The sequence below is a fragment of the Fonsecaea pedrosoi genome (assembly GCF_000835455.1).
Source record: "Fonsecaea pedrosoi CBS 271.37 unplaced genomic scaffold supercont1.4, whole genome shotgun sequence".
Lineage (NCBI taxonomy): Eukaryota > Fungi > Ascomycota > Eurotiomycetes > Chaetothyriales > Herpotrichiellaceae > Fonsecaea > Fonsecaea pedrosoi.
The window spans coordinates 2,137,919-2,157,170 of NW_013550612.1; the positions used below are offsets into that span (position 1 = coordinate 2,137,919).

Sequence of the window (19,252 nt, forward strand, 5' to 3'; positions counted from 1 at the left end):
AATGGCATTCACAATGGAAGGGGGGGCGGCTGGGAAACCTCCTTCATTTTTTTTTTACTGCCGGTACCTTTGGCCTTCGAGGAATGCTATAGTTGAGAATGTAGTCCCTCTGGAATCCAGCTTTCCGAGACTGGAATCTGCCAACCCGAAGACATTGACGGGGCTCTCTGGCCATTCTTAGTACTCGTACTCCAGCCCAAGTAGGGCGCCGTCAATGGTAGGTGATCGTTGGAGACAGAAGCTTTGTAGTTTCAATGCGTGTCATGTGTTGAGCCAGTCGAGATGGAAACCACCCGACAAGTGTGAAACGGAATCTCAGAGGGGTGAATGAGAGGTGAGGTGGTGAGCCTCATGATCTGGATGCCGTGTGAAACGCGTTTCGGCAATCTCTCTCCATCCCGCCGCATCGCGTCCACTGGCGGCAAAATCGTCTGGCAACTGTTGCTCCGCGCCCACATCCAACCGAATACCAAACATTTCTTTACTGAAACACCGTCCCAGCTTTTAAGGCTTGTTTCTCACTGCTCCGGCTCCGCTTTGGCCGTCGTGCAAGTTATGGCTGTCCTATTTCAGTCTTTCCTTTGGCCGCTATCATGACCACAGTGCCAGAGCCACAGCCCACTGCGCGTACAGCCAGAGCCAAACTCGATGCAGCGGCTCAACTTCCCATTGCCGACCTCTCTCCTTCGCGAAGAGATCCTGATGCTCACATTCTCGCACAGGTCGCTCTTGTATGGCCCTACTCTAGCTCAACAGGAACACTCGCCCTGCTGTTAGCCGACCCTGACATTCGCCGGCGGAAATCTAAAGGCCAGGCTAAGGTCGTATTCCACAATGGATGTGCAAGGGAGGTTGCAAAGACAAAAGTGGGAATTGGGGACACCGTCAAGCTTGCATTGGCCGGTTGTGAGTGGAAAGAGACTGGTGATGTTGTTTCGACACCGGGCAAGAAAATAGACTGGGATCTGGAATATAACACATGCGTCCTCCTGGAGGTGCTTCGGGGTGACCGAGACGTTACTACAGTGGATTTTACTGGAACAGAGGCAGATGTTCCAACTACGAATGGGGCTTCTATCAATATTGAGAGGGAAGATCACATCCGACCTAAGTTGAACGCTATACTTTCAGACTCCAGTACAATCCGCATTCCATACTTGACACCCAGAAAATCGAACGGCATCAATCCTACGGGAACCTTCATCGATGCTGCCTTGGAATCCTCAGTCGAGGACGACGGCTATGTGCTGGGCCGCGGTAGAAAGCGTACAAAATTCGCAAGAAACAGTGGAGCATGGAGTTTTGTTGATTTGGAGGCGGAAACACCGCTAGAAGAGAACAAGAACGGCGGCTTAGACGATGGGGATGCTGCAGAGGTCCAGCACTCCCAGAATGACGAGGTTGCACCAGCCGCAGAACCAGCTGCCGTTGGTGAGGTGAATCACATCGAAGCACAGACCGCTGTCGATGTCTCGAAAGAGGTCGTCCCCCAACCCACCACGGTTCAAGTAACCGAAGAGAACATGAGCGGTACCTCAAGCCCAGTTCGCTCTTCCGAATCGATATCTGTTTCTGGTGCGTCTCCTCCGCAGGTGATGGGTCCACCCCAAACACCACGCCGGGTGCCTCCACTCGTTCAGCCAGCGATGAATAGCATAGATGCTTTCGACAACAACGACGGCTCCGAGGCCGCGACAACACCACGGCTGTTGCCTATACCGTCTCCTGGTCTGCCCCTTGTTTCTCCGTTAGTTCATCGTGCAGGAGTCGAAATCGGCTATTTTCCGCCGGCATACACGATCATGTCACAATTAGACGCTTCGAGTGAGAAGGAAGAGGAGCAAGTTGTCCCAGTCACGAACACCGCAGACAATCACGATCATACATCACTACATTTCGATGAGCCTCCGGGTGACGTATCGGGTACGTTGGGGTCGGAGGATGCAGTCAAAGCCCACGAGGTTACAGGTGACGCGCTTGCAGACACGACGCTGGTGTCCCGAGATTCTCAGGAAGCGGCTGATGATCGGGAGAGCGCAAAGAAAGTTGTATATGAGGCACCCCAGTGGCTTTCGTCACTGGAATCTAGCATTGATCGCGAGCTCCTTCTTTCGCAAGATCAGCCAATTTCTCACACTGTGTCCCGGAACCCCTCTCGAGCCATCGAGGTCGAGGATGATGATCTCTATGGCGCTCCCGTTGATACGCAAAGAACAAACCCTTCACTTGCGGCCTCGCCCCCAGCTGAATACCCCAGGAGTCCGCTGGATGTTCTTGAACGATTTCTTCAGATTTCTCCGACAGCCGCTGTGGGCTTTTCACCCCCTCTCAGGCTAGATGGCTGGCAAAATACACAAAACACGTCTATACCGCAGGATGCGGCGGAAGGTGTAGCTGAAGAAATTCCGCAGGATGGGACTGCGGTATCAACCACCTCAAACCAATCCCCTGGAACTTATCCTGAATCACAATCACCATTCAGGCACAATCGGCACCATCTGGCAAGTCCTATCGATTCTACCCGTCCCCATCCGGGTCAAGCCTCACGCACGCAGTCGCTCGACGGACATTCAGACGAGCAAGAGAGCTTCAAAGAATACATCGACCACCTTGCGCAATTTTCCGCCAATTCGCAGGCTTTAGAGCAGCCGGTGCCTGACCCTGAACCCTCTCATGATGAGATGCAGAATGAGACGCAGGTGGAAGCTGATGTATCCGTGACAACCATCATGGTTGATGTGAATACTCATGTTGAAACTTTGGAACATGTCACGGAAGAGTCCAAGCATGTGACAGATCACTCAGGGGCAACTAATGTCGTTAAGGAAGAATCTCAACAATTAATTTCTGCTGTAGGAGACAAGGAGACGGGCTTTGAGTCTGTTCTATTGTCACATGTCCACATACACGACCCTCGTGGACAGCTACCAACACCGGACCAGTCCCAGGTGCAGCGTTCCTCGACTGAGCCGGAAACGCCGACTCCAGTTCAGGAGTCGATCGAAGTTGGATTCCCATCACCCCAACATACTCAAGAGGAGATAGACGGGGATTCGGAAGAACCTGTGCTCGCCATACGAAAGGAGAAGAGTCAAGTTGTACGGGAAGATCCACAGCCTATAGAGGTTGTACGAAGCGAAGCGAGTCTGGCTGCGCAAGAGGAAAGAGCTGGTGCTCAGCAAGAAGACTCTTTGCAAGAACTTCAGAAGGAATCGCCCATCCAAGAGCCGCCTCTCGAGCAACGTACCAGGGTAAGTAGTAGCCCTGCGTTCACGACGCCTATTCCCACATCGCATCAAGATACTGCCACACCTCGTCGAAGCTCTCAACGATTATCAGCAAGAAAGTCCATCATGGCAGAGATCTCATCTAGCCCGTATGTTAAGCCTGGCAAGTCCACCAAACAATCTGTATCATCACCACCCAGAAAGGAGAACATCAATCCCGCTGAAGCCGACGGCGCTCTCCTTCCATCAACAAAGCTTGGCCAGGTTGAAGCACCTCTTCTATCAGTTGGACTTCAAGAGGCCAAAAAGGCTACCCATGATATGAAGTCTGTGTCCAGGCCTCTCAGGACAAATGGTTTGGTCTACAGCGAAGATTCAGGCATTACCACCCCATTTTCTTACTTCACCCCCTTACGCTCGTTGAATGAACAATTTGGTCAACTAGTCGATGTTATTGCGGTATGTGCAGACTCTTCGTCAGAACCCGAACAATCGAAAGCAGGACGGAAGGACTATCACACTATCCTGCAACTCTCGGATCCTTCGCTTCCCTCTGAGACACCCTCGGTCATATCTGCTCAAGTCTTTCGACCTGTTCGGACAGCGCTTCCCACGGTCCACTCCGGCGATGTTGTCATTTTGAGGAACTTCAAGGTTCAGACTTTTCACAGACAATTCAGACTTGTGAGTAATGACACATCTTCGTGGGCAGTGTTTGGAGCCAGGTACGACTCGGCAATGGCTTGGCCAGAGGTAGTTGTCTCTGGCCCTCCTCTCGAGTACGGAGACAGTGAGACAAGCCGAGTCAAGCTATTGTTTGACTGGTGGAATGAGAGTGGAAAGGAATTGTTCGGTATCGAGCCTACGATAACAGGACAAGCAAAGCATCAAGAGGTCAAAAACAGCTCTTCCAACCCTCGCAGTCCACTTAGGGCCCGAGATCTACCCCCACCCAGTCGTAAAGTCCCCCCATCAACCCGACGTCGAAACGCCAATCCGAGCGACATTTTCTCCGAAGGACGCGAGGTTCTCGAAGCTCCAGGGTCCTCGACCGTAGGAACTGAAGCGCGCGATCACAACAAGATTGACAATAGCACAGACAAGAACGAGGTCTCCCCGGAACAAGTGAGCACAACTGACAGCCTTCACCATGACAGCGAAACCATCAGTGCCCCTGTAAAGCCATTGAATCGTCGAAGGGCCAATGAGACGGACAATCTGGGAAACGAGGGAGATGGGGATGTGACCATGGTTGGGGATGACTGGGATCAGAGTATTCCTCTTGCTGACAAAACCAACCGACGCAGAGGATCGACCATTTCCACCGCACCTTCAGAGCCCGGAACATCGTTCACTCCACGGCGAAGTGCAAGACTCAGGAAGTCACCCAGCCTCGTGCATGAATTGAGAGACGGAACGAAGTATGTGGATGACAACCGAAGGAGGAGCGCCAGTGTTGTGCACGAGTTGAGGGACGGGGCAAAGTATGTGGATGAATAGGGTCCTACCCTTGGTTAGTAATGCGACGTCAACGATTCATTCAAAAGTTTTGACTTGGAAAGTTGATGGTCTTCTGCAAAGCAGCGTTGTGGTTGAGAATTGTCGATGGTGTCGCCCTTACGGCTACCTTAGGCCCATACATAATTCTTTTCACAGTCTCATTGAGGAATATGATACGCTATTCATGTACACCCTTTCTTACTGTATCTGCTTCGCAAAGTCCCGACATTTCCCCAAGCTCTCACAAGAAAGTCAACCCCAGGGCAGAGATCACGCTCAGACCGACGACCGTCCATCCCGTCCATATGACCTGCTGGTTCGTGATCGCCGCGCCCGTGTCCCACACCAAATGTCTGATGCCGTTCAAACCGTGGAACGTGAACGGGAACGCTACGAAGGCCTTCAACGCGACCTTGAGGACGATGGGCAGGGTAGCAAAACTGGCAGCCAGACTGGCCGACTCCAGGTGCCAGCCGAACAGCGGGGCGACGAGGTAGGCGGCGCCGAAGACGTAGATTCCTCCGGACAGCGTAGCACCCGTGATGCGGTTCAGGGCACTTAGGTACCAGGTGACTTGAGGGCGGTAGATTGCGAGGTGCGGGGAGACGGGGCGGTGGAGGCGCTGGTTGGCGAGGATTTCTTGACCGCTGGCTTGGGATACTGTTTGTGTTGTTGCTGGTCTGGGTGATAATGAAGGAGAAGAAGGGAAAAGTCAGTAACCGTATTTCAGTATAGCATCGGGGATTCCGGAGGTGTAGAATGTAGAATCTGGATGAAGCCGGCAAATGTTTTGTCCAACCACCTCTTTCTTTCCCAGGCGTGGTGAATCCGTGACGATTTTGGTGAGAGGGTACTGACCTGTACTGGATATTCTGTAGGGTCGCTATGGCTGCCGGAGCAGATAATCTGGGCAGAGCAGTGGAGGGGTGGGTTGCGGCCACTGTCAATCCAGCGCAGAAGTCAGTTGCCTTTGAATACCACATCGCGTCGGGGGTGTGAGGAAGGTTACTTACGTCGCCGAGTCGTCAACTGCAGAGCCCTGCGGGAGAACATGTTGACCGACATGGCTGCTGCTGCTGTGGTCGGTGGTGGGAGCGTGCTTTGTCTGTTTGTCTGTCGATTGAAGCTCCAAGTTTCACTGGCATGATGTCGATCCGCTTTCCGAGGCAATCGCTTGGCATATCACGTGTTGAGGGCTGGATTATGTTTGTCGTAGCTTTGATTGGTTGCGGCTGATCAGCGGCTTTGGAGACTTGCACACTGGCTTACGAAAGTACCTTGTACCACTCGTAGGGAGTTTTCGATTGCTTGAAAATTTTCCACGCGGTGCTTGACAGAAACAAGGAATTATCTGCATTGAGGCATGCAGAATGAGACTGCATGCGGTGCACTTGCTCGGGCGTCTATGAAAGAGAATGTGACATCCGGAACAGGAAATCACGGTATCCAAGGACAAACAAACAAGGTGACAATGGGTGCGCGCTCCTCAGATTGTTTTATCGATCATGAATGCATTCAAGTGGCATTTATGTGGCATATGAATTGTTCGTCCATGGTATGGACATGCGGCCAAACTTGCGTTCCTCTATCTATATGAGAAAGGACGACAGCTCCGGCATGGATTGAGGTAGACATGCCGTTGTCGTTGCTCACCTTCGACAAGGTACAGAGTGCAATACTTCTGGGCGGCATTATGACAAACCATCCGTAGGTTTTTGTGATTGAAGAGACCAAGTCGTCGTCTTGTGAACGAGCACCCTTGCTGTGTGTCGACTTGTGATCCCAAGCAAGATGAAGAACCCCGTCAGAGGGTATTGCGCGAACTACAGGTAATGTTCGTCGATCGTCTGGAGGAGTGGTGGGTTGATTGGATTTGGCTGCCACGATGCACAACCAGATGAGAAAACTCTCAACAGGCTGTCTGTTCTTGTCAGGTATGCCGATCTGTGAAGGCTTCGCTGTGATTTCTGTGAGAGGAGGACGCTGAGGTTCGCGACGCGTTGGCGACCTTGACGGACAACGCAGTGCATCTGATCATGTCGCACCCGCGCTTTTCTCACTTTTCATCTCATTCGACTTTGTTTCTATCCAGTGTCGTGGCTGTCATCCTTGCATGAGTACAGTCCTTGTTGACCTGGCATCACATCCTGTTATGCATCATGTCCTTAACATCGTCTCCCCCACCTCCCCTAACACCGCCGGACGATGATGACACCGCGCTCTCAGCCCCTTCTGCCTCTTTCGTCAGCCTCAAGTACGCTCCAAGTCAAAAGTGCATCTGCGCCAACCGAGCCGAGTCGGAGCTGGCTACCTCGCTTTGTCCCCAACACGGATACCACGACTCCAAAAGCAAGATAGTCATACAGAAGAACTCATATGGCGTCGGCGACGCACAGAAGAGAGGAAGAGACACACAAGACCGTCATGACAATAGCGCACAAGGGAGAGTGAGGAAAAGAAAGAACACTCCAGAATTCCGCCCTCAACGCTCTCGAACTCCATTATACTCTCGATATCCGCTTGGTACAAACAATGCTGGGATGGGCGCCGTAGGGGCTTTCACCGCAGAGCTTGGGCTCATGAACGACAATCTGCATCGAATGTTAACCCACCCCAGCGCTTCTGATGAGCATATCCATTCGGTCCAATTCTCTGAGCGGCTACCACTGAAGCAAATCGACTTTCTCGAATGGCCACTCGAAGCACGGAAGCTCATTTACCGCTTCTTGCTCGTCCCGGCCAAAAGATCAGTCATTTTTCCAGACAAAGACAGCAATGACACATTCCGCCAGCTGAACCCAGATCTTAACGCGAGGATCCTCCAGACCAACAGTCAAGTGTACCGCGAAGCCCGGACTATTCTGTATGGCGAGAACACCTTCGTCGGGGCAGAGCCAAGTGATTTTTTCTTTCCCACCAGCATTCAAGGCCTTCGAGCAAGCACAGCGGCGAGGATCAAGCATCTCTCGTTCGTCCGGAAAGGCACTGGTCCGACGCTATGTGACATTGACAGCAATGTTCTGTCGACGTCCATCCTTTCGCTCATTCAACAATGTCCGGCATTCCTCTTGCTCAAAACCCTCACAATCCGATTCGAAGTAATCCGGCCTCTGACTGTAAATATGTTCAATTTACAAGTGCAGTATGCCAACAACGGAATCGGCAGCAATATCAAGTCAGCGTACAACAAGACTGAAGTGGCCACGAAGGCTGCCGCAAAGGTGGCGTATAGGGCGTTGAGAAAGAAATCACCATTCCAAGGGTTGAAAGAGGTTGCAAATCGTTTCGAGAGTGTCTGGGATCCCAGCAAAGATGGAGCCATCAAACATGTGATCGAGATGTGTTTGTTTAGAACCGAGGAACCGAGGGTGGAGTACCAGGAGCACAGCCAAATGCTGCGTGAAGCGATCTTGGACATGTTGTTTGAGGAGAAGGAGCGCGACGTGGACGGGGCTGATATGAGGTTCCAGAACTTTATGAAACTGTGCCCTGAGTGAAACTGGGTGAGAACGTTCTGTTCGAAGTTCAGGACGGGAACAGGACCAAGACGTGCACGGCTGACTGGTTGTTGGAAAGGGCCAGGCAAACAACGTGTACTTGACGCACAGTGCTGACGCGGTCTGTAAGTTGCCGACGGAGATGGAGACGTGCAACAAACGAGCATGACACTAAGGGAAAGAGAATTGCTCTTTTGGGCTAGTATATGCCTAGTACCTTAGGTAGTATTAGTAGTCACTAGTCACAGTAGGACACGTGAGTTGACACTGAATGAAACGGATGAATTGACAAATGTGCATCTATGGTCCACCCTAGCAGCTACGGAGGCGCACTGGTCCCGCTCTAGCACTTTCTGTGATAAATTTCAGATTTCACTTCCACCACCATTTTCTTTTCTCTTTCTTTTTTCCTTCTCCATGGACTTCAGCTTGGCGGCTCACATTCGCGGCACTCACGCCCCGTTGCTTTCGAAGTGGTTTTCATCATAATGAATACGAAGTCCCAGAAGGATGAGGAACGTAATCGTTTTCTCAAGACCTGCCGTTAATCGCCCGGTTGTTCTCTCAATGAATTTGCTCGGGTTTCATATTCAAGGTTACATTTCTTCCTCTCTCTCTCTCTCTTCTCCCTAAAGATCTTGTCTCTATAGGCAGCTATAGATATGTCGACGTAACTTCCTATCTCTCATACACTCGGAGTTTTACCTATCTGCCTGAGTGGTGGGACAGGTTGGGTGCTTGGTTGGTTGTGCGCAAAATGAACTCTGAGATTTATTTCCAGACATTCTATCCTTCTACGTGCCTTTTATGTCTAAATTTCACTCCTCAATTCATCTCTTCCTTGCCAAGCCATAACCAAGACCTCTCACCACCGTGATCATGTCACTTTCTGGACAGGTGAGCTTTCACATCAATGGTGACCACTCCGGTCGGCCATTGCGCTTTGAGATCAGATGATCCGACGTTGGCTCTTCCGCCCCCCCCGTGCGTCCCCCTATTGACCAGTCGAGTTAGCCTGCCACTCTCCTAGCCGAAGCCTTGCCGAGCTTTCATCGCTGAATGCTTGTATGAGTCTAATTAGCGAGCATCGCCGGTTCTCGACCTCTATCCCGACCTGCAACACGAGAATGCCAAGACACCAAGGGTTCCCTGCCTTGCGCCTCCTGCACTAATACCTGGGGGCCGGCGAAGAATATAGGGCGGAGGCGTGAGGCTACCTGACTGATATCGGATCGAGACCGGTCTTCTTCGTATCCAAGACAAAGCTTATTGGCACAACAGTGGACAAACGTGCGTGAGGAAGGTTTTGGACCTTTCGTTTTCCAGCTGAAGTCCTGGGGACTGTGCAGGATTTGGTCAGAACAGGCGATGGCTACAGCCCATCCATCCCACCGACAACCACCATGTCTACTTGTAGCTCTAGTGATGGCGGCAACCGGCACAATTAGCTCGTCCCTGGTTCAGTCTCAGCCGCAGCGAGCAAAATATATCAACTGCGCAGCCTCTCTAAGCATGCGGGTTCTCCTTCTTCTGGATCATGTTACCTGCTACTGACAATCTTGAACTTTCTGCCGTTTGTGCCCAAGCCCAAAATCATGGCGGATCAGATTGTCGACACTATCGAGTCGCAGGATCCATCCGCTTCCTCCATCCTCGACAAACTACCCGGCAGACGCATCGACGCTTACATCCGCAAGGTAGCTAGTCAAGGCATCCCACAGCAAGGCGAGACGACGGGCGGATACAGCGAGGGCTATGCTCACTTGGCTCACATCCCGCTTTTCCCGCTGTACTCGGAAGAGCAGCACCGAATCATGGCCAAGAAATGGGGCGACACCGGCAAGTGGCACGACTGGGGCAAACAGGACCTGGACTTGCAGACAAAGGCAACCATAAAGGGCATGGAGCTCATGAGCGGCGGCCACGGCACCATCAGCACAGTGAAATGGATGACCAGGACCAAGGGCGGGCTGGACGCCCTGGCTGCGAACATGGCGGTGGAGCAGAACCAACTCGTGGTCATCACCAGATGGATCCTCCCCGTCCAGCAAGGGGTGCCCTGGCTCGTTGACGTGCTGGAGCATCGCTACCTCGATCCGAACAGGTGGGTCCTGACCCTTTTTTTTTTAAAAAAAAAAAAAGCCCTTTGACCCCCTGGGTTGGAAATCCCAGCATGCTGGCCCCCCGGGACCCGTACTAAACCGCCGCATTTGCATACAGCACTCGGGGCAAGATGTCCAAGATCTCCGGCAACGCCGTCCTCTTAAAACACGGCCTCCCCGCCGACGGCAAAGTGACATTCAAGGTCTTTGGCGATACCCAGGCCAAGGGGATCAAGAGCCAGAAGACCTGGTCAAAGAGGCGCGGGATAGAAGCGTCGTGTGACGCGGTCGTGCTGGTTGTCGAAGGTGGGGTCGACGTGCCCCTGCACATGGTCGCGCGCTTCCAGCGGACGTGCAGCATCTTCGAGGGCCGGGAGATGCAGAAGCGATTCGAGAATCAGTGGAGGGTGCCGATCCTGCGTTGACGATCGTTACCGTTCTTTCTTCTACATGCACGATACCTCTGCTCTTGGATCCCTGTCGGGAATTCATACTCGTGTTAATGTTATTTACTTGCAAGCTTTCGGTATCGTGCCCAACCAAGCAGCTATGTCAATGTTCAGAGACTCACAGCATACCATGATTCTGAACGGGATCGGGAACGCAGCAACTCATGCTGACCGAGTATGCCGCAGATATATATTCAAAGAGGGGACATTTATTTTGCCGTATGTGATTTTGAGCTTTTTATTAAGCAGTCTTAATCTCAGCCTTGCCCGGGGCCTGACCCTGGTGAGCCTTGCAATAAACCAATTATCACAAGGACGGAGACTTTGTGACCACTACGAAGCATGTCAGAGCCATAATATTCTCTCTCTCTCTGAGTATTTCCTTTTTTTGGTACCGTCCTCTTCGATTCGTTATTATTTATTCGTTATTCTTTATATACTCTCTCCCTCTCCCAGCTTCTCCTTTCCTTAGACACATCCACCTACCTCTCCGGGGACAAGTACAAGGGAATAAATGAGTTCCACGCTCTTACGCGGCTCCAGCAGAAGCAGGCAGGTTCTGGTAGTAGCTCGCGTCCTGGTTGAGTAGGTAAAAGCCCTCTGGCTCGGGTTTGTTGGAGCCACCGAACCTGTGATTGCACGATTGGTTAGTTTCTTGACTTCTCTTCATATACACGTAGCTGGGTTTCCAAAGCAGTTTCCAATCTTAAGTTTACCATAAAAAGAGCAGAGGAAAGAGAGGGGGTTAGGGGGGAGAAAGGGTAGGTGAAGTAACCAATCCAAGTGACGAGAGGAGGAACGTACCATGTCGGCTGGGGCAAGCTCTCCAGCGGCGCCGGCTGCGGCGTATCCGAAAAGATGTGCTCAAAGGTCATGGCCCACTGGACGCGATTGTTCAACCCTTCAAGACCCCACAGGTTCTGCAGGAAGTGCAGGAACGACGTGTGCGTGTACGCCGAGTTGGGCGCGTAGCTGGTCCCGGGGCCGACGAGGGTGTTTGGTTGGATCCACGGCGAGATGGCGATCGCGGGGACACGTACGCCCAGCCGCGTAAAGTCGTAGGTCACGTTGTGGCCGTCCGAGACGCCGGAGAAGGTGATTCCATCTTCAGGCGCTGGTATGCCTGTTGGTGGTGGGACGTGGTCGGCAAACCCGCCGTGTTCGTCGAAGTTGATGATGACGAGGCTGTTTGGGAAAGGAAGGGGTTGACAAATGTTAGCTGCTTGTCCGAGAAATATCCAGGCTAAGTAGCACAAAGAGAAACAAAGGGAGGGAGAGGAGGCTGAGAAAAGTGAAATGCATACATGTTGTCCCAGTACTGCGACTTCCGGATGGAATCGTAAAAGTGTTTGATCATCAATTCGCCAGCAGCCATGTTACTCGTCGGGTGCATCGAGTCGATGGTGCAGCACTCCGGATTGTAGTACGAAAACTGTGGCAAGGTGCCCTGGGCCAAGTCCGTGTAGAACTCGTCCGAGTGGACTAGTTTATCCATTGCGTTATCCTGCACCCACTGGTAAATCCAGGAATCGATAATGTCCGTCTCGTAGTAGTTCTTCCACGAGATATTCTTTTCGGTGAGCGCCTCGAAGATCGACTTGGAGCAGTTTGTGCCGGTCGAATTGAGCTGCCATCCATATGCTTGGACGGTATTGTCGACCAGGCCACATGTCGAGCCGGAGGTGGCGAACTGCCGGTTGGGATTCGTAGGTCCGGGATGCTCAGCATGATAGCTGTCCCAGAAAGCGAAGTTTTGGGCGAGCGTAGCGAGGACATTAGTCTTCTCCTTGTCGTAGGCTTTGATGACGAACGACGCGTCGCCAGGGGTGGCATTGTACTTCTCCGACTGTCGCTCGATAAAGCCGTTCATGTTGGGGACATCGCTGGCAGTGGGGTCCCAGGTGCGGTAAATCTCATAGCTGGTTCCTGCGAAGTTGTGATCGGGATCGACCAAGGGGACCTCGTCTTCGAATGGGCCAGCGCATATTGAAAGCGGCTCATTCCAGACAGTCCAGTTGGGGTTCGTGTAGTCGTTGCAGTAGGTCACGTTTCGCAAGTTGTTGATGTCCGGGTGAAAATCCCAGTAGCCAGCTATATTGTCAAAGGAATGATTCTCCAGCATGAGATATACGACGTGCGTGATCTGAGAGTGCTTGTGTCAGCTTCCTCTGTCATAGGCTTCATAGGGATGGTGGTACCAGACATACCTTATCGCTCAAAGGACTTCCAGTAGAGTTCGATGACGGAGGACCCCAACTCTGGCGAGAGGCAAGGGGCATGGCATGTCCGAGGGCGACCAGGGCCCAAAAGGCGCTCGTTCTCAAAGTGTCCATCATGATTATCTTGTCCACTCTACTGGTTACTCTGCACTACCTTCTGATTCTCGCAGCGTGCAATGACTGTGCCCTTATAGTATCGACTTGCTCTCTCGTTTGTCCGCTGTCGGCTTCGGCGTGGCAGCGAGGCGGACCATCATTGGAGCTCTGAAGCTGTTCTTTCCCTCGCAGCTAGAGGAGCAAGTATTATCAAGCACACCACGAAGGATCCCGACATAGCCGTCCAGAGAATCGACCAAAGGCGAATAGACATCGCACGTGGAAGGCAGGACTCCGTGAAGACGACGTTGCACGGGGGAAGTGAGGACTGCAATGATAGAGAAGTGAAGTCATGGTTCCGAATAGGTTACAGGCGAGAGAGTTCTGTCAAGGGAAACGATGCATAAAAGATGAGGCTGGCATGCGGAGCTCCATACCCTGGCGTGCCTGAAGGATAGCTAATGCATGAGAGTTGCACCTCTGGTTCGTAACGAGCACTAAGCAGAGCACGCAGAGCAACTGAGGAAGGAGCATGCCCCATATAGCAGGTGGGCCGTTGTGGGGTGGAAAGGCAAAAAGGCTTGCAGAATGCTTAGCAGAAGCTTAAAGCCGCACTAGCATTCAGGGTACTTTTTCTCATTCGTCCATCGCATGAATCTTCCCCTCTTGTATACCTTGTACCTTGTACGCGTCCTTGTACACCGAATCCCTCTCGACACTAGAGCCCATGCACGGTGCCTGGAAATCCTGCTGCACTGCTACCCCCACCAACTCCTCGAGCTTCGACCTCTCAGGTGTCACGGATTCCAAACCACGTTGCATCTTTGGCCACGTTGATAAGCAGTTTTCGCCCAGCTTCTTCCAACTGCATGATGCATGATGCATGCCAGTTTCCACTCTGGAGCTTTCAAGAACATCCTCGGCCCCGGCGCTATCGACCCTGGTCAATTTTTTTTACAGCTTCTTCCTTTTTCGGAAGCTTGCTCACGAGCACACTTTCAACCACGTTCCTGACTTGATAGGCAGTCACGGCTTCATCAATGCACAACAAACGCTTTGCTTCTTACTTCTAGCCAGATGACGCATGTCTTTGCGGTCCAGGCGACAATGCAGCGGATTAGGTCAAGGATTGAGGGTCAAGGATCTGGCAGTTCGCCGGACTTCCGCTCTCTCTGAACAAGAATATGAGAAAAAAGATGGGAAGTACTTCAGGAAGAATAGGATGCACGACTGACCATCGAAGCATCCGCCTCTGTCCCATATACCCAAGGCGGCCCGTCCCAACCACCCTTCCCGCGCTGCCATTCCATTCAACCTGCGTCTGCACGATCAAAACAGACCCCCAATCGTCTGGCAAAATGCTCGTGTCAATGTTCAGATATATCTTCCCACGCCGTTATGTGCCGGTCCTCGAGAAGCCTGTAGGCGATTTCAGTGAGAAAGATTTCGATCTCGAGTCTACAGGCTCCGACACCTCCGAGGCAAGTACACTTACTGGCAGTGTGAAGCCGTCCTTCAAGGCAGATTCACGGGTCATCTCAGACGCCATCATCGGCCTCTCCGACGGCCTTACCGTGCCGTTTGCCCTGACCGCTGGACTGTCAGCCCTTGGGGATACCAAGGTGGTCATTTATGGCGGTCTGGCAGAGCTCATTGCGGGAGCGATATCGATGGGTCTGGGAGGATATTTGGGGGCCAAAAGCGAAGAGTGAGCCATACCTACCCGGTGCTTGACCCGTAACGCGAACAAGTCTAAATTTTTGAAAATAGGGAATCATATCACGCGACACGAAAGCAGACAAAGGACCAAATACTGAGCGACCCAAATTCCCTCTCCGAGAGCATCTCGGCCATCTTCGAGCCTTACCACCTCCCAGAATCTCTGACATCCGAGATCACGACTCATCTCGAGAAATGCGAACCAGACAACCTGGTCAACTTCGTCATGTCCTTTGAGCACGCCCTTCCCGAGCCTGCCGGTTCTCGGGCCTTGACCTGCGCTCTGACAATTGCCCTCGGCTACTTTGTCGGAGGATTCGTCCCGCTCCTACCGTATTTCTTCACCGCTCACATTTCCAAGGCTCTGCTCTGGTCCATTGGGACCATGGCCCTAGCCTTGTTTCTGTTCGGATATGTCAAGACGTGTGTGAATGTTGGGTGGCGAGGAGGGAGGCACATTTGGCAAGGCGTCTTGGGAGGAGTCCAAATGGTTTTTGTCGGTGGTGCGGCTGCCGGAGCGGCCATGGGTCTTGTTCGAGCGTTTGATTATCATGCTGCGAGTGGCTGATGGGTCGGGAATAGGGACACTAAGAGGTACATTCTAGCCCAATTTTATTTACCCTGTTTGAGTGAAGCGGAATGGTATATCACATGGAGGAAATTTGTCAAAAATGCTGCATTGTCGGAATGAAGCCGTTCAATGAGGCATGTAGCGATTATCTGCAATAAGAACAGAATCGTACCAACACCGCAGTGGCTGATACAGAAGTACCTCGTGACGCACGTGATGGTGGCGCTAGATGCGAAACTTTCGCAAGACCGAGTTGGTCTCGTGAATGTTCCAGCGCCGTAGGAACGATCAGGCGTACTTGTGCTTTTGGGACGTTGCTCTCACCGGAACCTCTCGACATCACCTATTCCGAGGCCGACGAGCTGGAAGCGATACGCCTCCTACACCACCTGAACAGTAAGATGTCGTTTGGTCATTGGATCTTTGCGGCGGGAAGAGGGGAGAATAGGTATTGATTTGCTTTTCCGACACTCTAATAAAGTAACTTACAATTGGCTCACTCCTGCAGCCGGGGATCCTCGAGCAGCTCCTTAGCGGTCTTGCTCCTCAGGCAGCCATTTCAGCATTGCTTGAAACGTTTCCAATGGATCTTATCAAAGATCTCGACATGGCCAAACAGTTGGGTATGCGCCATTTCCGAGCTTGCCAACTACTTGGTATTTTGACTGATATACGTCGCCGATGTGAACAGGGTAATACTGTTGAGGCTTGTAAAATGGCATCGTCTCCTCTTCCAGGAGTCTTTCACCGGGTAACATTGGAGCTCCGCTGCTGGAGAGACTCCTTGGGAGAGACACCCTCCGCCTGAAAACATGACTCAATAGCTGAAACAGAGATATCATGTCATTTTGTCAGAGAAAGCAGAGTGAAAGTTGAACGCGCTATAGAAGGGAGGGTCCAAGTGCCATGACTCTACTACGTGGGAGGCAGGTCTGCCGAGACTCCCCCTTTTACCCAAGCACGTGACAGGTCATCTTTAGAACGGTTGACTCCAAGTTCTCAAGGCAATGATCGACATTTATGACCTCCAGAAGTGATTTCTCTACGTGCCCACGCGCGAGAAGATCTGTATTCAGCGGTCTACTGTAATATGAAATGGATGTTTTCCACAAATCATTCGGACGAGGCACTACCGATTTCCCAGTGGTCGCCTTGCGGAGGTCTTGTTGCTCTACAGATTGTCTTCCCTCTCCGCCTGCTGTCTCGATCACGGATCCATTCTCTCCAACCTCTAGCTCCTCCCCCGCACATATTTCCCCTACTTACGGAGTAATACATTTCTCCCCCGCGTGTATCGGAATAGGAAGCAGAGAAAAGGAACCAACCACAGCCGCTCGGCAAACACATTTCCCCATCGAATCGCCGCGGTGATTTCAGAAATGGAAGTTTGTCTATATAAGGAGTCGGTCAGATGGCCCTGATGTGGTCTCTTCCCTACCTCAACCCGCGTCATTTCCGGCTGATCGTTAACCATGGCCAAGGCATTTGCAGCACATCAAGCTGCGTTTGAGAAAGAAGGTGTCTACATCGGCGGCTGGTCGTTTCGGGACACGCTGACACCGAGAAAGAAGGATGGGAAGCACGACACCAGCGAGGATCGTATCCAGAATGCCACCGTCTTGACTCCTGACTGGACGGCGGACGAAGAGCGGAGATTGGTCCGGAAACTCGATTTTCGAGTGCTCTTCCCGGCCTGTATCATCTACTTTCTTGCCTATATGGACAGAGCCAACCTCGGAAACGTCAAGATCTTGGGTCTGGGGACGGAATCCTCCATCGAAGGTCGCCTGGGGATGAAAGGCGCCGACTTCAGCTGGGCTGTGTCCATCACCTACTTCGCCGTCACCGCGGGCCTGCTCCCTTCGAATATCCTTATGAAGAAGTTCTCGGCAAAGTACTTCTTCCCCATTGTCATGATCCTCTGGGGCGTCATCGTCATGTCTATGGCCGCTTGCAAGAGCCTGGCCGGCCTCCTAGCAGCACGCTTCTTCCTTGGTATTCCAGAATCTGGTGTCGTCCCGGCCTGTGTCATGTACTTTTCAATGTGGTACAAGCCGTCTGAGAGAGCGTTTCGTATTGGGGTCTTTCACAGTGCCAACGCTCTCGCCTCTGCAGTGTCAGCCTTCATCGCCGCAGGGATCGGGCACCTGAACGGTCGTAATGGACTGGATTCCTGGCAATGGGTCTTCATCATCGAAGGGATCTTGCCCATCGCCATGGCGCCTATCATCTTCCTCCTCCTCTTGACATTCCCCGAGACGTCCACGGCGCTGTCAGAGCGAGAGCGGTACATCGCCATCAACCGATTCGGCAGAGGCGCGGCGAGAAAGACCGATGTCAGCTGGAGCTGGCCTGCGTTCCGTCGCATCTTCAAGCGACCGTCGACCTACGTCTTCTTCGTCTCGTACGTGGCGCTGTGCATGGTCGCCGTCGCCCAAGCCACCTTCCTGCCCACCATCCTTAAGGTCTTCCTCGGCTATTCGACGACAAAGTCCAACCTCTACACCGCCGCCTGCAACCTCAGCATCATCCCCTTGTACTGGGTGTGGGGTGTCCATTCCGACTGGACTCGAGAGCGCATGTGGCATTACCTTCTTCCCGTGGTTGCGTCGGTACCTTGCTATGCCGTCTGGACTTATACCTCAATGCACCCGGAAGCCCGAGGCACGGTGATCGAGACGACCGCGTTATACGGCATGGCGTATCTCGGCCAGATGGTTCTGATTTCTCAGCCGATCGTGCTCAGCTATCGCTCCTCAACGCTGTACGGTGCTGCCGAGCAAGCCGTCGGCGTGGCCGCTGCTGTTGCTTCGTTGACCATCGCCAGCATCATCGCCCCACAGGTACATATATTTCCATCCATTCTTTATCTCTTCATCGCTTATGCAAGAGCTCTCCTGCTGACCATATAAACAGATGTACCCCAACCAAGATGCCCCACGGTATCTGGCAGGCTTTGCAGGCACGCTGGCTCTGTTGGTCGTGTGCATCCTCTCCTACCTGACCTTGCCTCTGTGGCTCATGCGGGAAGCACATGTACGGAAGAAGAAGACCGGCCACGCCATGCCATTACAGGTACGAAGTCCCTCCATTTTATCTTTTGCCACCTCTCCTTTTCTCTGTTTCCCTTTGTTGCTTGCACTTCCCTCCTCTCCCCGTCATCCTCTGCCTATCCTCTCTTAATCTTGTCCGTCCATCTCGGTCCATTGCAGTCCTCGTCCCTGTGTACTAACACACCTGTTTCCCCACCTCAGGCCATCGAAGACGCCGAACGGAGCATGGTCACCGACGCTGCGCACGATCTCATCCACCGCCTCAACGAACAAGAAGAGATGGGCATGCTCGCGGCCAAGGGCGTCGAGGCCGGCGCCGCCGAGGCCCAGCATGTCGAGGAGCAGCATCAGCAACCGCCCAAGACTATCTGAGCCACGCACCGCTCGTCGACGAAGACTAAGTTGGGGTGTGACGGGACAGAACACCAGGGACGCGAGAGATGTCATGGGCATGGCATACGAAACGGAAACGGAAACGGAAACGGAAACACACTCATATATATAAACGCGCGCGCATGCAGACGCAGACGCAGACGCGTATATATGTATACAGGACGCAGGTTATGCTACAGATTCAATAATCGATAGGTAGATAGGTAGGTAGCCTATGGAACGAAGTATCTTCGATCCAGTCCAATTCGATCGATTAGATTCGTAGTCAGATGCATCATTGCACGTACTTGCATGTGTGTGGTGAAGGCAATAATGAATACCTTTCCTTCATTCCATTCCATTCCAATGATGGAGGATTCATCCCAATTTTCTCAAAAGCCCTGTTCGTCTGTCTGTCTGTCTGTCTGTCTGTCTGTCTGTCTGTCT

The 19,252-nt window shown here is 52.4% G+C and overlaps 7 protein-coding genes across 7 annotated transcripts; 5 read left to right on the forward strand and 2 right to left on the reverse strand.

The window, feature by feature from the left end:
* Positions 1–593: 593 nt before the first annotated feature.
* Z517_06576 (uncharacterized protein) lies at positions 594–4,727 on the forward strand (the record flags this gene model as incomplete). The annotated part of the gene is made up of 1 exon (XM_013428315.1): positions 594–4,727. One exon carries the CDS (start codon positions 594–596, stop codon positions 4,725–4,727), a length of 4,134 nt encoding a protein of 1,377 aa, XP_013283769.1.
* A 241-nt stretch (positions 4,728–4,968) lies between these two features.
* Positions 4,969–5,792, reverse strand: Z517_06577 (succinate dehydrogenase, cytochrome b556 subunit; the record flags this gene model as incomplete). The annotated part of the gene is made up of 2 exons (XM_013428316.1): positions 4,969–5,387; positions 5,741–5,792. 2 exons carry the CDS (start codon positions 5,790–5,792, stop codon positions 4,969–4,971), a joined length of 471 nt encoding a protein of 156 aa, XP_013283770.1.
* Positions 5,793–6,886: 1,094 nt separating this feature from the next.
* Z517_06578 (uncharacterized protein) lies at positions 6,887–8,224 on the forward strand (the record flags this gene model as incomplete). The annotated part of the gene is made up of 1 exon (XM_013428317.1): positions 6,887–8,224. The coding sequence occupies one exon, from the start codon at positions 6,887–6,889 to the stop codon at positions 8,222–8,224; it is 1,338 nt and encodes a 445-aa protein (XP_013283771.1).
* Positions 8,225–9,819: 1,595 nt separating this feature from the next.
* Z517_06579 (uncharacterized protein) lies at positions 9,820–10,751 on the forward strand (the record flags this gene model as incomplete). Its single annotated transcript, XM_013428318.1, has 2 exons — positions 9,820–10,328; positions 10,445–10,751. 2 exons carry the CDS (start codon positions 9,820–9,822, stop codon positions 10,749–10,751), a joined length of 816 nt encoding a protein of 271 aa, XP_013283772.1.
* Positions 10,752–11,304: 553 nt separating this feature from the next.
* Z517_06580 (uncharacterized protein) lies at positions 11,305–13,108 on the reverse strand (the record flags this gene model as incomplete). The annotated part of the gene is made up of 4 exons (XM_013428319.1): positions 11,305–11,404; positions 11,580–11,960; positions 12,080–12,918; positions 12,983–13,108. The coding sequence occupies 4 exons, from the start codon at positions 13,106–13,108 to the stop codon at positions 11,305–11,307; spliced, it is 1,446 nt and encodes a 481-aa protein (XP_013283773.1).
* A 1,340-nt stretch (positions 13,109–14,448) lies between these two features.
* Positions 14,449–15,377, forward strand: Z517_06581 (uncharacterized protein; the record flags this gene model as incomplete). The annotated part of the gene is made up of 2 exons (XM_013428320.1): positions 14,449–14,798; positions 14,861–15,377. The coding sequence occupies 2 exons, from the start codon at positions 14,449–14,451 to the stop codon at positions 15,375–15,377; spliced, it is 867 nt and encodes a 288-aa protein (XP_013283774.1).
* A 1,475-nt stretch (positions 15,378–16,852) lies between these two features.
* Z517_06582 (uncharacterized protein) lies at positions 16,853–18,805 on the forward strand (the record flags this gene model as incomplete). Its single annotated transcript, XM_013428321.1, has 3 exons — positions 16,853–18,223; positions 18,297–18,455; positions 18,635–18,805. The coding sequence occupies 3 exons, from the start codon at positions 16,853–16,855 to the stop codon at positions 18,803–18,805; spliced, it is 1,701 nt and encodes a 566-aa protein (XP_013283775.1).
* Positions 18,806–19,252: the final 447 nt, after the last annotated feature.